The sequence below is a fragment of the Cornus florida genome, unplaced genomic scaffold (genome assembly GCF_030987335.1).
Source record: "Cornus florida cultivar Cherokee Brave unplaced genomic scaffold, ASM3098733v1 CherokeeBrave_3.0.0_Hap2_Chr03, whole genome shotgun sequence".
Taxonomy (NCBI): Eukaryota; Viridiplantae; Streptophyta; class Magnoliopsida; order Cornales; family Cornaceae; genus Cornus; species Cornus florida.
Genome location: NW_026775573.1, coordinates 7,237,379 through 7,255,456, shown reverse-complemented (window position 1 = coordinate 7,255,456; position 18,078 = coordinate 7,237,379). Strand labels below are relative to the sequence as shown.

At 34.3% G+C, this 18,078-nt stretch overlaps 3 protein-coding genes across 3 annotated transcripts; 2 read left to right on the top strand and 1 right to left on the bottom strand.

The window, feature by feature from the left end:
- Positions 1 to 12: 12 nt before the first annotated feature.
- Positions 13 to 1,605, bottom strand: LOC132299258 (xylulose 5-phosphate/phosphate translocator, chloroplastic). The gene has a single exon (XM_059795768.1). It carries the CDS (start codon positions 1,435 to 1,437, stop codon positions 133 to 135), a length of 1,305 nt encoding a protein of 434 aa, XP_059651751.1. The 5' UTR covers positions 1,438 to 1,605; the 3' UTR covers positions 13 to 132.
- Positions 1,606 to 4,164: 2,559 nt separating this feature from the next.
- On the top strand, positions 4,165 to 14,687 carry LOC132299256 (AUGMIN subunit 7). The gene is made up of 9 exons (XM_059795766.1): positions 4,165 to 4,461; positions 4,563 to 4,648; positions 5,210 to 5,271; positions 5,929 to 6,020; positions 6,169 to 6,294; positions 10,318 to 10,408; positions 12,995 to 13,102; positions 13,367 to 13,465; positions 14,225 to 14,687. The coding sequence occupies exons 1-9, from the start codon at positions 4,328 to 4,330 to the stop codon at positions 14,420 to 14,422; spliced, it is 996 nt and encodes a 331-aa protein (XP_059651749.1). The 5' UTR covers positions 4,165 to 4,327; the 3' UTR covers positions 14,423 to 14,687.
- Positions 14,688 to 15,929: 1,242 nt separating this feature from the next.
- On the top strand, positions 15,930 to 17,255 carry LOC132301020 (aspartic proteinase CDR1-like). Its single transcript, XM_059798317.1, has one exon. The coding sequence runs from the start codon at positions 15,930 to 15,932 to the stop codon at positions 17,253 to 17,255; it is 1,326 nt and encodes a 441-aa protein (XP_059654300.1).
- Positions 17,256 to 18,078: the final 823 nt, after the last annotated feature.

Below are 18,078 nucleotides of genomic sequence, written 5' to 3'. Positions count from 1 at the left end.
AGAGAGCATATATCAGGACAAGAAATTTCTGAAACCCATTGAATTCATAGCTTAAAATAAGAAAACCAGATAAATTTCAATGTTATCAAATCAAATAAATCCGAAAATGAAATTAGATCAACAAAATTATCATTAGCTCTTCTTTTCACCTCCACTTTTCTTCGATGTTGCCTGCGAGTACAAGAAAGTGCCGAAGATTGCAATGGCAGATCCAAGCGCATTCAAAGGCCTCACCGGATTCCTGAACACCAAAATAGTAGACACAATCACCACCACCCTCTTCATTGTGTTCCCAACCGAGAAAGTCAACGGACTAATCTCGTCAAGTGCTTCGTAAGATGACTGATTATAGAGATGGTAAAACACCCCAGACAACATCACCCATAGATAAAATGTGGATGGCTTTCCCACAGTTTGGATTGCAATTCGATACCCTTCAATCCATTGAGACCCTTCAACAAACACTGCGACTGGGAACAAATAGAACAATGAAATTATAGTAATCCAACCATATAAATTCAACCCATTTACTTCCTTGAAGCTCTGCAAACTCCGTTTCGAATAAATGTTTCGAAGAACAAACCCAACATTACTAATCAAAGCCCCCCACAAGCCTTGGAAATTGAATGACACTTCAGTGACTGCAGCTAGAGAACAACCCATAACAATGGGGAGGATTGAAAGCCAGACCTTTATAGGGTAAGTATCACCTAGAAATGATGAGAAAACAACGGAGAAAACGGGTTCCGAAGATTTGATGACATGAGTGAAAGAAACAGCCACTTTAGAGAATGAGACGCAAGCTGAGATGTGGCCAATTGTGTGGAACAGAGCAGGTCCAAGAAGGGCAACAATGAATGGCTTGGTGATTTTGGGGCAAGGTTGGAGCTTGGATGACCAGAGAAAGAGCATCCAAACAGACCCCACAAAGAGTTGGAAAGAGGCCAGAAACCAAGGGAAAGGGAAAACATTCAAGGCCTTCTTGTTATAGATGTTGAACACAATGTTCTGGAAGTACCAGAACCCAAATACAAGAACGAGTTTTAGGGTTTTGTTTGGCTTTGAAACCTCAGTTTCTCCATCTGGGTTGGCTTCCTGTGGGGTATCAGATGCTGCTCTGACGATTTGAGATGTGGGTTTTGGAGAAAACCCAATTGGGTGTTCATAGATTTTAGTGAAATCTCTGATTGAAAGAGAGATCTGAGAAGTGGGTTTTGAGGAAAATCCAAGTAAGTGACCATGGTTGGAAATTTTGAAGCAAGATTCAGTAAAATGAGAGGTGGGTTTTTTGAATGGAAGAGATGGACAGCTTGGGTTTCTTTGATTTTGAGACCTGTTAACAAGATTTGGATCCAAAAGCGAAGTCTTTATGGGACATTTATGGTTTGATTTGGAGAAAGTGACCCCTGAGGATGGAAGAAGATTTAAAGCGACCATCTTGAGAGACAGAGAGAATCACAGATTAAGGAGGAGTAAAAGGTGGAAGAATGATGATTGAGGAGGATATTTATTGGGTGGCTGAGAGCTCCTCACTAAGTGAACAGTACATAAAACCCTGCTGTGAGTTTAATTTTGTGTCTCCGCTTCTCTTTCCTTCTTCTCTGGTCTAGTATAAAGGTAACATGACAACACTATAAAGTCCAATTTTCATGCGTTAAAGAGCACAAATGCCATTGGATTTCTTGTCATTTTCTGGAACAAGTGGCATCTACCTACTGGACCACTAGTAGGTCCACTGATGTACTTCCTCCATCCAATTATATATCCAAGCATCCACCAACATACGCATGCTAGGCACGTGCGTTTTTTTCTCCTTTTTTCCCTCTCTTTTTCTCTTTTTTTAATAGGATTGATTTTTGAGATCGTAAAATTGCTCCATTGTGACTGAAAACATGGTTCATGGTTATAGTGTAATAGACTCGGACGAATATCGATGTAAATAGGTCGAACCGAGCGATTCATAGAGGAGTGTAACGGTATCGGATCACTGAAAAACATTACAAATTGGTCGATACGCAACGTATCAACCGATACGACGAACCATGACCGGAAGATGATGGGTTAAAAACAAAGAACCAACATCCTTGCATGCAAAGATAAGCTACGTTCCTCCCTAGAACCCGATAATGATGAGAGCCTAATGCACTAGGTAATAGCCTCCCTGTATGTGAAGGGATGATTGCAAACATCTAACCTTCTGTGCATCTCGCAATGTGAGAACCTCGTGTGGTGAGTTTGCCCCTTAATGATATTAACTACTGGGAAACCAACATTTCAAAGGCCCATGGGTCAGAATTTTTTAGCCAAAAATAATGGTGATTTCTTGGAGGAATTTGCTCTAATCTTATATAACCAATGAAGAGCTAGCATAGATCCTATCACTCCTTTAGAAATTATTGGATAGTCTTGGATTATGAATCCAGATCTTCTCTTGTGTTATTTTCGTTGTGTGCCTAATGTAACAACTTATATTAAGAACGCAATAATTTTAAATCATTAATTCAATAATTTTAAATCAACAATGCAATAATTATGTAAATGTGCTAGGTTTTCGATTTGTGATGTTATAATGTTGCAACACTATGTCATATATTGTGTGCCTCGTAGGTATTGTATATTCAATATAAATGTGTTACATAAATGTTAGATTGTTGTTGAAATTTGCATTTTGTGATATAGTTGTTGTGTTGCATTGTGATGCAAGTGTGTCATACCATGACACATGATGATGAGTGCACAAAATTCCCTAAACGAGAGAGGACCCAGTTTCTTAGAATATAGATTATTTGATGATTCAGTCCAAACAAATTCATGATCAAATTTATTTAAAAGGTCTTATTACAATTTTATCATGTTTGATTTTTCTTAATTTGGGAGTTCTAATTAGATTGAACTATATATTATAGGACCATCTAATAATTTCTCATAATACGTTCATGACAATAACCAAGTCATATCTTATCAAATCTTACATTTTAAATACTTTAAATTCGTTGGTTAATCCTTCTCTCATTTTAGCTCGTGATTCCCTCCTCATCATGTTATTCCAAGTAAAAGGGAATTTCTGTTACTAACATATATGTGCATTATGTGAATTGTTTGCCATATATTCTTCCTCCATTTTAGTCCCCCAATGGATTAGGCATGCTCCCAATCCAGCTCTTATTTTTGGAGATGTAGGCTTCACCACTAGGCCATTAAAGTCATTTTCACTAGACCATATTTTATGATTTTTAAAACATGTCTAAACAGGTGGGAGACGTTATGTGAGGCATAAGACTATATAAAAAAAAAAGCATCCCATCACTAATTGATTTTTCTTTTTGGGTAAAATTATCACATTTAAAAAAAGAAGTTGTTTTTTAGAAGTTTGTTGCAAGTTAATAAGTGACACTCAAAAGAAGCATCTATCAGCTGGGTTGATGAAGGTTTAGAGTTTACTTCTCTTTTACATCTACTTTTGTTGTTACGTGTCTTACTCCATCGGACATGTGGTTTCTCACATGAAAAAAATAAAAATAAAAATAAAAATAAAAAAAATAATTCAATTTTTGTAAGGTGGCTCCTTAGGATCAAGTCCCCACCCCAAAGTCGAAGCTCTCATGATAGTTTTCGATGATGTCTCATTTCTTCTCAAGGAATGCATGGGTTCATCCTTGGTGTGGGCTCTGCGCAGAGGAAAGTATTGGCTCTGAGTAAGAAGGTTCTTATAATCGAATGTGATAACGTTGAGTGAAGCATTTGACTCCAGTAATTGTTGAATGCTCTATTTCCTAGTTGTATCTTCTTTTCGGTTGAATGATATTGTTTTTTCTCGGTGTGTAAAAAAAATGAAAAAACGAGAACTTTTTCGAGTAGACTTTTTGGCCTTAGAAATAGGTAAGGATGGCCACGGATCAGATTGGATCGGATTAGGCATTAATCCTATTCCAATCAGTTCCCAACGAATTAAAAAATTTTTAAGTCGTTACCGAGTTATCAACGAATTAAAAAACTACATGTCGAATCGAATCGGATCGAATCTGATGATTTACGATAGTTTGTGGGTTCTCTCCATTAACTAGAATGCAAAATAGAGCCCAAAGGCCCAGTGAGTTTGGGCTTTTACTTCAGTCTAATGGACCAAGTGACTTTATAATGTATTTCTTGTTTTTGTATAAAACAAAATTCAAATTCGCAAATAAAGAGATCAAGAAATTCTCTCTCTTCCCTCTGCTAAAGTAAAAATTTGATCAATTCCTCAAAAACAATTCGACGCAGAGAACACAATTGTAGTAATATAAGGCTCAATCAAGAGAGAGAGAGTGTGTGTGAGAGAGTGAATCAAATGGCGGCGAAGCAAATGGAAGAGATACAGAGGAAATTAGGAATGTTGAATTACCCGAGAGCCAATGCTCCTGCTCAGTCTCTCCTCTTCGCCGGCATGGAGCGTTACGCCCTTCTGGAATGGCTCTTCTTCAGGTCCCCCCTCTCTCTGTGCAACTTTCTCTCTCTAAAACACACACGAACACACACTTTGTGATTATATTGTTTTTCGTCTTATTTTATAACCTGAATTGCAGGCTATTAGGCGATAAGTCCCCCTTCTCTCAACAAAACCTACAAGGAGACGCCATGGATCGCGACGAAGAAACCGCTCGCATCCAATGTAAACCCTTTTTTCTTAGTTCCCTATATGATTCTTAGACTGTTAAAGTTGCAAATTTTAGTTTGTGCTTTTAGATTTTGGAGTATAATTTATAATACTGGCTTTTGGGTCAATTGGGTTCGCTAATGGTTTATGATCTCATAATTCTTTCTAGCATATTTGATTGTATGCTGTCTTCCAGTTTTAATACACTACTTGAAAGAAAACACCCATTTCTGAGCTCATTATTATTTTTAAAGGGGCTAATTTGTTAAGTCTGTTTAGCAATATATAAGTCTTAGACTGTTAAAGTTGAAAATTTTAGTTTATGCTTTGAGATATTTGAGTATAATTCCCTTTTGGGTCAATTGGGTTTGCTAATGGATCTGCGATCTTATAAATCTTACTAGCATCTTTGATTTGCTGTCTTTCAGTTTTAATATACTAGTTGAAAGAAAATCCCCATTTCTGAGCTGATTATTACTTTTAAAGGGGCTAATTTGTTAAGTTTGTAAGGTGCTAATTTGTTAAGTCTGTTTAGCATTTTTTTTTTCCATTACAAATAATGACCTGCTTTTGCAGATTTAGCAGAGATTGCAAAGTTTTTGGGTATAACAACTACTATTGATACAGAGGCCATCCAAGTGAGTCATTTAGATCCCTTGTATATTTTGTTTTGTTAATGTTAGTTGCTTTTGGGTATGTTATATGCATTTTGGTAAATTTGTAGTGAATATGTGACTATAATTCTTTCTCTCTCACATATGATAGAGCTATATACTACTGGACATATATCTTTGGTTATAAATTAGTATTCTCATTTGTATCAACAAGTAATAGCTGCTTTCGAGTTATCCTTATGATAGTGGGATGTGAATATTTGTATCAACTGCACATACATCTTAATTTGGGCTCAAAGGGGGGAACTTTTGAGTAAAAATAAGTCTCCTTCTTGGCATCTCTATTTTCGATCCTTTGAGAGCTCTGATTATTAAATTTTGATTCTTTTGTTGGTCAATTTGATAGGTCTGAGTTCAAAAATGCATTTTTAGTAGATTTGGAGGAAACTCTGGCAAAAAGAATTGTAAAATCGGGCTTAAAAGATTTCTTCTTCACATGCTGAAAGTGGTTGTAGTGGGCCTAGTGGCTGTAACAGTTGCAAGCTATGGTGGCTGCTTGATATGTTATTGCAGTCTTACTGCAACCACAGCCCAAGAATGTTATGCTGAGGCTTGTGACAATTTTGTTGATAGTGCATTGTGCTTGTTCATTCCTTAAGGTATGCTACTTGTGTGTTGCAGGGACGAGGAAGCTATGAAGATCGTACTGAAATGCTTCGTCTCATTGTAGATCTTGTAGAGGCGAGTATCTACGCTGATAATCCAGATTGGAGGTTAGATAACTTGTTCTTGATTTCCATTGCCATTGTAATTGTTGGTTTCTCTATGATCAGATTTATTTTCTACACTTCTTGCTACCTTAGTTCCTTTGGTTTCCAAGAGTACTCTCAACCTGTTTTTGGTTTGTTTCTGTTTATGTAGTGTTGATGAACAAGTAACAAAGGACATACAATTAATTGATTCTATTGCTGAGAAACAAGCTCAAATTTTCTCCGAGGAGTGCAAGTTGTTCCCTGCAGATGTGCAGATTCAAAACATATATCCACTGTAAGGAATCCTTTCTATCTTTACGTCTTTCATGGTCTTAGTTTACAGTTGAGTGCACTGTATCATTTACATATATGCAATTTATAACTTGTCATGTTGGTAATTTGGAGATACCAAGCTGCACCATACAATTGAAGATATTTGGCTTATCCAAGTTACTTGAGGGCATGTTATTTTAGGGTGGTTCAATGTTCTTATGTGACGGGACTATGTATTTGATGTACAGTCGCATTAATTGAACATTTATATATGCCAGTGGGTTGGCACAGAACTAGTTTGCACTGAAATTGATGGTAATTTAATTGCATGGAGAAGTGAAGAGCAATTAGTTATTTCAAGATCACATGCAAAAGAAAACATGTGATTTGGCTCATAGTCTTTTAAATTGTCACAGTTGAGGTTATGTTACATGAATTCAGGGGTGGAGCCAGAAATTTTGTCTTGGGGGGCCAAACTATAACTATGTAATTATTATTATTATTTTTATAATATTAGTCTTGGTATATTTGTTAAGGAAAATATAATCCAAAAAATGAGAAAAATGAAACTAAAATAAATAGAGATGGAAAATTGATACGAAAAATAAAATACATAGAGAAGAGGAATCGATAAGTTATATGTAAAAAGAGGAGTGGTAAAGAAAAAACATTTATCAACAATTGTTTCAATTTTCTAAATATTGATTTTTTGAAAACAAAAAAAAAATCAATGTACTTTGATTTCACTCTGGGAAAGATGTATCATTATTACCTTGAGGAATTGTTTAAAAAAGAGAAATGTACCATTTTAAGTAAATAAAATCTCGCAAGCTTAAATAAAACACGATTATTAGGAACAAAATAGAGAAGTAGTTTAATAACTTATAGAGTGAGAGTGAGTAGTTATAGAATTTGTCATTTAACAAGTGACAACTATAAATGTTAACATATATTTTATCCTTATTATTGGCATTTTTGCTATCTTGGTATCATAACACTTTAGTTTTTCCTTTTTTTTAGTGCTCTAAAAACTCGCTGATAAAGATTAGCATATATTTTAAGATAATTTTTGTTTTTGGTAAACATTATCTAACAAAATTGTCTAAAAAGGAAGGTTCATGTATCTTTATTAAACATGTGAGGACTTTAGAGTAATTTTCTCTTTTTCTCTCTTGAATTTATATAATCGATATTGTGATGTTATGGCCCGAATTTGGTACCGGGTCATGTTGCGACCCGACAACCTGTTGGATGAGCTTTGACCCAATGAAAAATTTTGACCAGTTTTTTTTTCTTTCTTGTGGGTCGTGGACCCTAATTAGTACTCTCTTGTAACTTGATATGTAAGGGCATTTAGGGCTTGGAATGCGGGAGGTCGAGACACTAAAAATCGCAGAGAAAGAGAGTGAAGGGCTAAAACTAGTAATCTCTAGAATTTCGCATGATGAAAACTTTCGTTAGATCTCCACCGTGGATGTAGGCTTTGCCGAACCACGCTAAATCTTTGTGTAGAGTGTTTATTTTTGTCGTGATTCTTGGTTTTATCTTGGGTTTGTGTAATAGATATTATATATGTGTGTATATTTGTAAATTTAAATGTAATAATGATATGTTATAGTGAGGTCTACCATAAAAATGAACCTAAATTTTTGTTTCACAAAATTGGACTTCAAAAGTAAGGCTAAAAGAGTTCAAGTTAAAATTTCTATGAATTTAAAAAATACAAGTCATATTTATTTCCAAACTCACTCTTTTTGGGCTAATAAATAAGTAAAATATATATATATATATTTTTTGGTGGGGGGGGGGTTGAAATTTTTTGTGGGGTATAAAAAAATTTTGGGGGGCCAGGGGCAGAGGTAGGCACCCCCCCCCCCCCCCCAAAAAATTTTTTTTTTTTTTTTTTTTTTCAAATTCTATTACTACCCCTAAATAATAATTAATTTATAAATAGTATTCCTAAAATTCATTTAAACTTTCAGTTGGCCCCCCATTTTTTTTTCCAAAACACTTAACATTGGTTCCAAAATAGAGAGTTTGAAAATAAATTTAGCTATTGTCCCATTGAAACATATAGAAATTTTAACTTATACCCTTTTAGCTATACTTTTGAAAGCTCAAATAGTGTGAAATAGAAATTTAAGTTCATTATTATTATAGTCCTAACCGCAGCACATCGTTATTTCATTTACATATACATATGTACAATATCCATTATATTAATTTAAGAGTGTAAAAATGAGAAAAATCACTAATTTTCTCTCAAGTTTAATAAAAATACATGAACCTTTTTTTGTCAAACATTTTTGTAAAATGGTGTTTACAAGAAAAATATCTTGAATTATATACCAATCTCCATTGACAGGTCCTACAAGTATTGGGAAGAAGGATAAACTAAAGTATTGTGAGACCAACAACAACAACATCATATATGCTAGTACTTTTAATTGTCACTTGCTAAATGAAAAATTCTATAACTATGTATATAAGTTACTAAAGTAATAATTTTGTTTAGTTTAAACTTGAGAGATTTTGTTTAGTTAAAAATCATTAGTATTTTTAAAATCTTTCATCTAGGTAATAATGATATATCTTTCGCAAAGTGGAATCAAAGTACTCAATTTTTTATTTATTTTTTAATTTTCCAAAAATTAGATTTTTGAAAAACTGAAACAATTGATGAAGTATCTCCTCTTTTTAACTGTAATTTATCGTATTTTCTTCTATATATTTATCATCTCATATCAGTTTTTCAGATTTTTTCAAGGTATCTAAACTATCAGTTTTTCACATTTTTTGAAAATTTTCAAGGTATGTATACTATGACTAATATTTAAACAAAATTATATTACAATTGATTTATAATTTTTAAATATACTATGTGCTTGTATTATGATGACAAACCAGTGTCCAGATCATCCATAATGAAGTTCTTCAGTATGTCACGGGGGACACATGTATGTTCATAAATTCTAAAGTCTAGTTATGAATTCCCTAAATTGCTGCTCAGCATCAGTTTTTCTTTTTCGTGTAAAATAATATTCTTATTGGAATTTACATGCAATTAGGAAATACTAGAATCTGGCTAAACTTGAGGGGAACAATATGAAAGTGACTCATTTGTGGACAGCCGTCATAACAACCACACCTTATTGAGCAAGCAACAAAGCCTGCCAAGAAATGATCTCTGGAAGTCGGTCAAACATCAAATGCATTTTCACGTCAACTTGATCCAGAACTTTTAATCTTTTCCTACCAAAGGGTTAAAATCTTCATGCTGTTTTTCTCCTCAAAAGCTTGAAGATCATTAAGCCAGATCACTTTTCTACAGCTTTTCCTTGTTATTTCGGGTCCACAAGATGTGAAGTTTCCTGCGAAATTTGATGAAAATTTTAAATATGGCTGGAGTTTGGGCAAACTACTTGTTCAAGGATGTTAAGTAGGTTTTGTCCACTGGTGAGGTTGTGTTTTGACGGTAGGTAAAGGCACTTCTGCTTTCAAGGTCTTTAAAGATTAGGCATTTGGCACATCAGTGGATTCTGAAGAAGATGCTATGAGCAAATTTGCTTGAAAATTTATAATATAACAAGAAATTAAGAAAACACATAAATATAGCATGAATTGAAAGAAAACAAGAAATATATATATATATATTAATTATTTTTTATAATTTTGAAAAGTGGAGTATATAGTATATTATTAGACTGATGTTAATATGTGTTTATAAGTATGCACTTTAACTTGAAACCTTACAGTCAGAAATTATGAAACGCCAGGGCTGTAACAGACACCGAGTGCTGTCACCTCCACTCCTCCCCCTCTCCCAAATGTATATTTTAATTTGGTTATTTTGTGCTTAATTTGTGGTTTATGCTTGGTTCATCAGCTGAGATCAATACACAAAGTAGGTTTCTCCCATTTTCAATTTGTTTTCATGTTGCGGAAATCGAGTTTGTGTTTACATGCAAAACACCACATAATACTTAATTTCATTTTTCACCAGATGTAGTAACTTTCTGTCCCTTTAATCGAAGTTCATTTGCAGGCCAGACATTTCTGATTTGGAAAAACAGCTTTCAGATCAATCAAATAGGCTCTTGAATCTCCAAGAGATGGTTGATGATTTGGCATCAAAGGTAAGTCCCAACTCCTCAACCCACCGTCTGCTTGCCTTCATAATTATCTTTGGAATGGAGCTACTTCTAGGTTAAATTTTGATATTAAATTAATCTGCATATTGCTATATCACATTTTCATTTTTTTTCCCCTGATATGTTATTATCACATTTACTTTAAAAAGGGGCTGTCCTACATCTTTTGCATTCCAATTGACTTAGATCCATATTACACAATTCCCATGCGATTCAATTTTTATCTCCCACTCCAGAAAAATTTTCACCCCGAAGGCCACTTTTGAAAAATTTGTTCACCTAAGTGCAATTAAGGACAATTGTTGATGACAATTTTGCAGTCAATTTATTTCACACTTTCACAAAGTGCCCGCACATTGATGGGCATTCTTAACATTACCAAATGTTGGAAAGTCCACAATAATACTTGAAATTTTCACTTAGCATACATAATCTTCTCCTTTTTCACCTAAGGTGCTTTATCGATGGTAGCATACATAATCTTGTTGTAATATTCCTCAATTAGGGGCATAATTATTGATTTCCATAAAATGTTGTTTTCCTCATTTATATTTTGTTATCTATGTTTTCCTTATTTTGTGAACTTGAGAACATTATATATTTTCACTGCAAAATAGAAAAGTCTATTCTTCTCTTTCTCTCTCTAAGATTAATTTCTCAACTAGCTTATATTTCCACACTTGCTTTATCTTAGTGTATGCTTTCAGGAAAGCCCTCTGATGACAAGAGTTATGTCCTCTCGTTGACAATTGGATTGAGAGATTTATTAAAATATTCATTTGATTTTTCACAGATTTCATAAAATTCCTCAGCCCAATTATTTTATTTTTTATTTTTTCTTTCCCCAGAAGGTACAGTCCAATGATTAAAAAAGAGAACTAGTGGCTCTTGTCATCAGAGGACTCTCTTGATAATCTTACACTTATATTATGGGAAATGATATTCACACTCTAATTTTATAATTTTACACTCACTTTTTTTTAAGTACTCTTGCACTCGACTTTTGAGGGGTAATTTTGCTATTTCCTTTACTGAAAAAATCAAGTAGATTGTAAGGGTACAAAAGTGGGGTGCAAATATCACATCCCTATCTTCTATGCTTAAACATCCTTCGATTATTAGTATTAAAAATGTTTTACAAACCTAATGACAACATTTTATTCACTAATCGTCAAGTTTCATTCTCGAAATTCCACATCTTATTCACAGAAGTATATAGTTTGGTTGATAACTTGGAACTTGAGAATATGTTATACTTATTGTATAATTGCTAACATTCTTCACACTTCTTGATGTGTTGCATCATAGGAAGCACAAACACGGCTAAATGGGCAAAGCATCCGTGTTGGACACCGACACGCATTGAACACACCCTTACACGGGTCGGACACGCCAAAAAACATGTTTATTTATTTACTTACTTATTTTAAATATTTGGACAAGCCGTGGACGTACCTTCAACATGCTATGGATATGTGTCCGACTCGCGTGTCACATTCTTGGGGATTTTTAAGAAAGTTTTATAAAGAAAGCTGAGTTGAAGTGTAAATATGAGGAGTTGTTTAATAACTTTCAATAATATGGTGTCCATTACACAATTATTTAAAAGTTGATATTTTATAAAACAAGTTTATATTAAAATAATTAGATATTTAGGCTTATATTTTAGTTCAGATTAAGGTTCAAACTCTTGCACGATCAACTTTGGCTCTCTCTTGGTCTCCCATCGGCCAAGCTTCGCTGTTGGTGGATCGTCGCTCTATCTCCTTTTTTCTTTCTTCTTCTTCTTCTTCACAAACCCTAGATACTTCTTTTTTTCCTTTCACAACAAAATTCTCTCCTTTTTTTTTTTTTTTTTTTTTTTTTTTGTCTCTTTTCTTTTTCCTTTTCCCTCTTGTTTCCATGAACTTTTTCTCTTTTATATATTCTTACCTTTATTTTTAAGTAAGGCCTAATTTTTTTTTTGAACAAAACCCTAATTCTCTTTGTTTTTTTCTCTTTCTTAGCCATCTTTCTTTTTTCCCAGCAAAACACATTTTTTTTTTCAATATTAGGTTGATAAAAAATAATATTACTCTTAATTTGTTAAAGTATAACATCACACACACACATATATATAACATATTTATTATTCACCATGCCCCGCTGTATCGGTGTCCTAATTTTTTAGGATTTTCTGGGTTGCCGCGTCCCCGCGATATCCATGTCCCATATTGGGTGGCTGTTTTCCTTCCCTTCAACCACTCTCCCCTTCAGGCCACCAGAGAGAAAAGAACAAAGGCAAAAAAGAATAAAAGAAAAAGGAGTTGGGGGGTGGGAGGAACCGGATCTTCAGCTATACCTACTGCATGCCCACTTGTAGTTACTCGGCTTGAAATTTTGTTTTTGTTTTTGTTTTTGTTTTGTTTTTTTTTTTTTTTTGTTCCCTCTTTCTTTTTTTCTTTTCTTTTCTTCATCAAATAAAAGGAAAATATCTGTATCTTTCTCTATATCTCTCTTTGCTTATTTTATATTCTTCTTAATTGCTTTGGTTAATTGTCCTTTCCTATTATAATTGTTTTTTGCATTTAGCATGCTTACAACCCAGATGAGGAATACACTGAGGTGGAACTGAAACTGCGAGCGCATTTGGAATCCTTTCTAGAAACTGCAAGATCCTTCAATATGATTTACACAAAGGTGAGACTTGATCTAGTCAGAATTCCTGCTAGTCATGTTGTTTTTTGAAAATTACCTCGATTTTAAAGAATCTCTGGGACTAGTACTATCTCATAAAGCAGTGTGTCTATCTGCGTCTTCTTTTTCTTCTTCTTTGTTTGTTTGGGTTTGGGCAGTATGCTCATGTATATACATGAGATTACCAGCATGTACTGCATAGTGCATATGTGCATGTGTATGTATTAAGTAATTACAAACAAGGCATCATGTTTTTCTGTTTTGTAGGAAATTCGTCCCTGGACGCACATGATGGAGGTACCGCAACTTCATGGGTTCGGGCCTGCTGCTAATCGCTTGTTGGAGGCATACAAAATGCTTTTGAAGGTAACACTGCAAAACTTGGATGTATTTTTTTGTTTTCCTGCTAGGCAATGTTAGACATTAGCTGATGATGAAATGTCATCAATCGCTGACTTTACCCACTCTTGAGACGATTCCATCGCAGCCTCTTAGATTGATATTGGGTGATATGCAGTAATACGGTAGATATAAGGCTCAAAAGATTCGACCAATTTAATAAAAAGATTTGAAAAATAAGAACAATAAAACCATCTTAAATATATAACTTCTTATATGTCATCACCTACCAAATATAACACGGTCTAGTTTATTGCATTACTACTTTACTGCTATATTACATAATATTTGAATTATAATCCATGGAATTTGTTTCCCAACATTTTTTTAGTTAAGCTTATCTTGAATTTACAATGATCTAATTAAGTTTGCCTATTTTAAGCACTTTTTTTTTAAAAAAAAAATATAAAATATTAAACCCGCATGGACACTCATAGATTTAGTATAGAACATCTGGTTATAACATTTCTGCAAATATATGCACAATCATATTTAAGTGATTTGAAAACAAGTGAAATCCATGCCTATTTTCTTTTGTTGAAGAAACCAAAGTATAAAGTGTAAAAAACTTACAATTATTTGGTAAATGATTTGTGGCAGCTAAAAGTTGGCATAATGTAATACCATGTTTAGTAGTTCTACACCATAGACTGCTAACTTTGGTATTTTCAAGAGGGGTAAGCTTCGCCATGAATAAGTAAAAAGACATTCTTTGTTTTGTCACAGTTCTTAGGGAACTTGAGGAATCTTCGAGATTCGCATGCTGCAGTGGCTGTTGGTTCATCCGAAACAATAGCTGGTGAGCCCTCTTCGATCACAAGAATAATTTCTGAATGTGAGTCTGCACTAACATTCTTAAATCGCGATCTTGGAATTCTTTCGGCTTCTATTGCTCGTGAGCAAGGTGAGGAGTTCAGTCTGTGATGAAATGTATAAAGTGGAGGGAAATATATTCTCTTCTTTTGTGGACGTATATGAAATCAAAATCTCTGTCCATTTATTCAATGATAATTGAAAGTGTAATAGAAGCCAAAGTTTATTGGGTTATTTTTCTCTTAAACTGCACTAAATTTTGTATTCTTTTTGTGCAAACCTTGGATCTAACTGATTGGTTCTAGGAACTTTAAGGGTTTTCATTTCTTGACATGAAATGCTCTTTTTCAGGGCATTGTTTTTTGTCCTTCAACAAGATCTTTATATATATATATATATTATAATTGTATTATAAAACTCTCTTAATGTCCTTGGAATCCTTTATCATTTTTTTCCTAGTCATCCAAATGAAAGGAGGTTAATTTTCCGTCCTTTTACCAAGAGTAATTATTTCCTTTCCTGTTACCTTTCATTTCTTCTCTCTCTCATACTAAACAGAGCATCAGATTCCATGTATTTTCCTTTATTCCCAAGCCAACAAACACCATCATGAAATACAAATATTTCCTATATATGGTTTTTAAATTTGTAATGAAGTTTCCATTTGAACAGGATGCTCAACTGAGAAAGGGAATTTACATATATAACTTCTTTAAGTTTGTAGAATATTTGGCCAAAAAAGGTAAAATCATTACACAAAATTAAAAATTCAAGCATTCTGAGTTGTCATTTGGATGAATCTTAAAAAAAATTAAAGAATAAAAACTAATTTTTTGGAAAGAAATTTATAGACTCATAATACACAACTCATATGCATAATGATATCCTCTCCATATATATATATATATATAAAGACAGTAAATAATTTTCGGTGTTGTAATAGAGCACCTCATATCTCCTGATTTTAATGCGTGTAATGCATATGCATAATGATATCATCTCCATATATATAGAAAGACATTACATAATTTGCTGTATGGTAATACAACACTTTCATATCTCATGATTTTAATACATAACTCATATGCATAATGATACCTCTCCATATATATAGAAAGACAGTATATAATTTACCGTATAGGAATACAGCACCTTCATATCTGAGGAGTGTCCCTCAAAGAACCAAGAACATGTTGGTGCATTTACTTCACCATACCAAAAACAAAAAAACATTTACGTGCATTATCATGTTCTATCTATGAGCAATTAAGAATCTTTTGCTTTTATTATTAATTATTATGAAAATCGATTCATTAAGTGAATACATAATCAACAAGTTCTGGAAAAGACGATCACAACAATGTGTCAAGCTAATTTAGCACAAGTGAATAAAAAATGTGGCCCATTGAAGTAACCACAGATGATATTCATTTGTTTAATCATTAATATATTCTATTGCTCTTGTTAATAATAATAATAATAACAAATCTAGCATTGGCTTCCCAATATGCCAACCACATAATGCTGTAAAACCTATCTATTCTCCCTATAAATATTCTTTACAGTCTCTTTCTTTACATGCCAACTTAACTACTTATTGCTCATCTCTCAACGAGTTATGGGTACTTCTATAACATCCCATTTTCTTTTCTCCACTGCATTGGCAATCACAGTATCCATCATCTCTCTCTCAACATTCTCTCTCATAGAAGCTTCCAATGGCGGTTTTAGTGTGGATCTCATCCACCGAGACTCGCCAAAATCTCCATTCTACAATCCTTCCTTGACTGCTTCACAACGAATAGCCAATGCTTTGCAACGCTCAATGAACCGTGTCAGTCATTTCATGTCAACTTCAGCCCCTCCAGAAGCACCCTCAATGGTGTTAATCCCTGGTACTGGGGAATACCTAATGAAAATATCAATTGGGACACCACCTGTTGAAACACTAGTCCTTATTGACACTGGCAGCGATCTTATATGGACACAATGTCAGCCTTGTAAACGTTGTTTCAAGCAAAAATATCCTCGCTATAATCCCAAGAACTCTTCAACATTCAAAGAGGTTTCTTGTCGGTCAAATTTATGCCAATATATTGAAAGAAGGTCTTGTCCAGCAGATAACGGAAGTTGCCAGTATTTACAGACTTATGTCGACACGTCCTACACCAGTGGTTTTATTGCCACCGATACTGTCACCTTAGGTTCCACCACTGGCCGGTCTGTGTCTCTCCCCAAAATAGTTTTTGGGTGTGGACTTGACAATGTTGGTGTATTCCCTGGTGGAGGCATAATTGGCCTTGGAGGTGGAGAACTTTCCCTTATTTCTCAATTGGGTTACTCTATTGGTGGCAAATTTTCTTACTGCTTGGTTCCTTCCAATCCTAAATCCTCTGGAAAATTAAATTTTGGTGACAATGGGGTGGTTTCAGGTGCTGGGGTGGTTTCTACTCCAATAGTTCTGAAACCCCCAGTCACCTACTACCACTTAACGTTGGAAGGAATTTCAGTGGGAAGTGAAAGGTTGGACTTCTACAATTCTTCATTGTCATCGAAAGCTTCTGGCTTTTCTGAGGAGGGTAACATTGTCATAGACTCGGGAACAACGTACACATTTCTTCCACCTGATCTTTACCTTCGGTTAGAATTTGCGGTGAAAAAGGCAATTCCTCTAAAACCTCTCGAAAACCCTCAGCAATTCAACTTCAACTTGTGTTACATGACTGAGGAAGATTTCAATGCCCCCATTATCACAGCACATTTCAAAGGTGCAGATGTGAAGTTGAAGCAAATAAACACTTTTGTTGTAATTAACGAACATGTTGTGTGCTTTGGTTTTTTCCCGACCCCAATCAGCGTTGCCTTTTTTGGTAATGTGGCACAGAAAAATTTCTTGGTAGGCTATGACCTCCAAAAGAAGACTGTGTCCTTTAAGCCCTGCTAGTTGTGACCAACAGTTTCTTGTACTTCCCGCCCCCCCACGCCACTCTTGTTTGCCGCACATAATAATTCTGATCTACAATCCACATTCTCTTTCTTTTATGTTAATGATCATGTCTGCATATGAATTTTATTATCTTTAGAGTTGTACACCTTTTCTGTTAACAGAGGCAATCAAAATTTTAAATTTTGATTCAAGAAAATGCTTTCTTGATGCTTATTCAATTGTTAAAAATAAAATAAAAAGCTACTATACACAGACAAAAAATAAAATAAAAAGCTACTATACACAAACAAAAAATAAAAATCTCTATATAAAAAATCCACAACTCTTGTTTACCGCACATAGTAATTCTGATCTACAATCCACACTCTCTTTCTTTTATGTTAATGATCATGTCTGCAAAAAATAAAAAATCTCGATATTGTAACTCTTCCATTTAACCATTGTATGGTGTGGATATAAGATTGTCCTGATTCGATACTCTGGGACTTCGAAGGAAAAACTGCTGGACTAGTGAAAGTGTCCGTGTGCTTGGCTATTGCCCAAGCTCAAAACGTTCCATTTTCTCTTGGTACAGATGAATTTCATGGTAGCTATTTGAAACTATAAAAGGTAAATTTTTGTGATGTGTATAGAAGGAAGAAAAGAAAAGATGGTTATGATCCTCTATAGGACAGTAACAGAAGTGGCAGGGCATAGAGGAAATAATACCATGTCTGATCAAGTGATCTTGAGTGTTGAGCTTAAAGAGAATAGCCAACCACAGACTGAAACTAAATCTTGGAATATGTGGCTAGAAAACCATAAAAGATGAGACCAACCT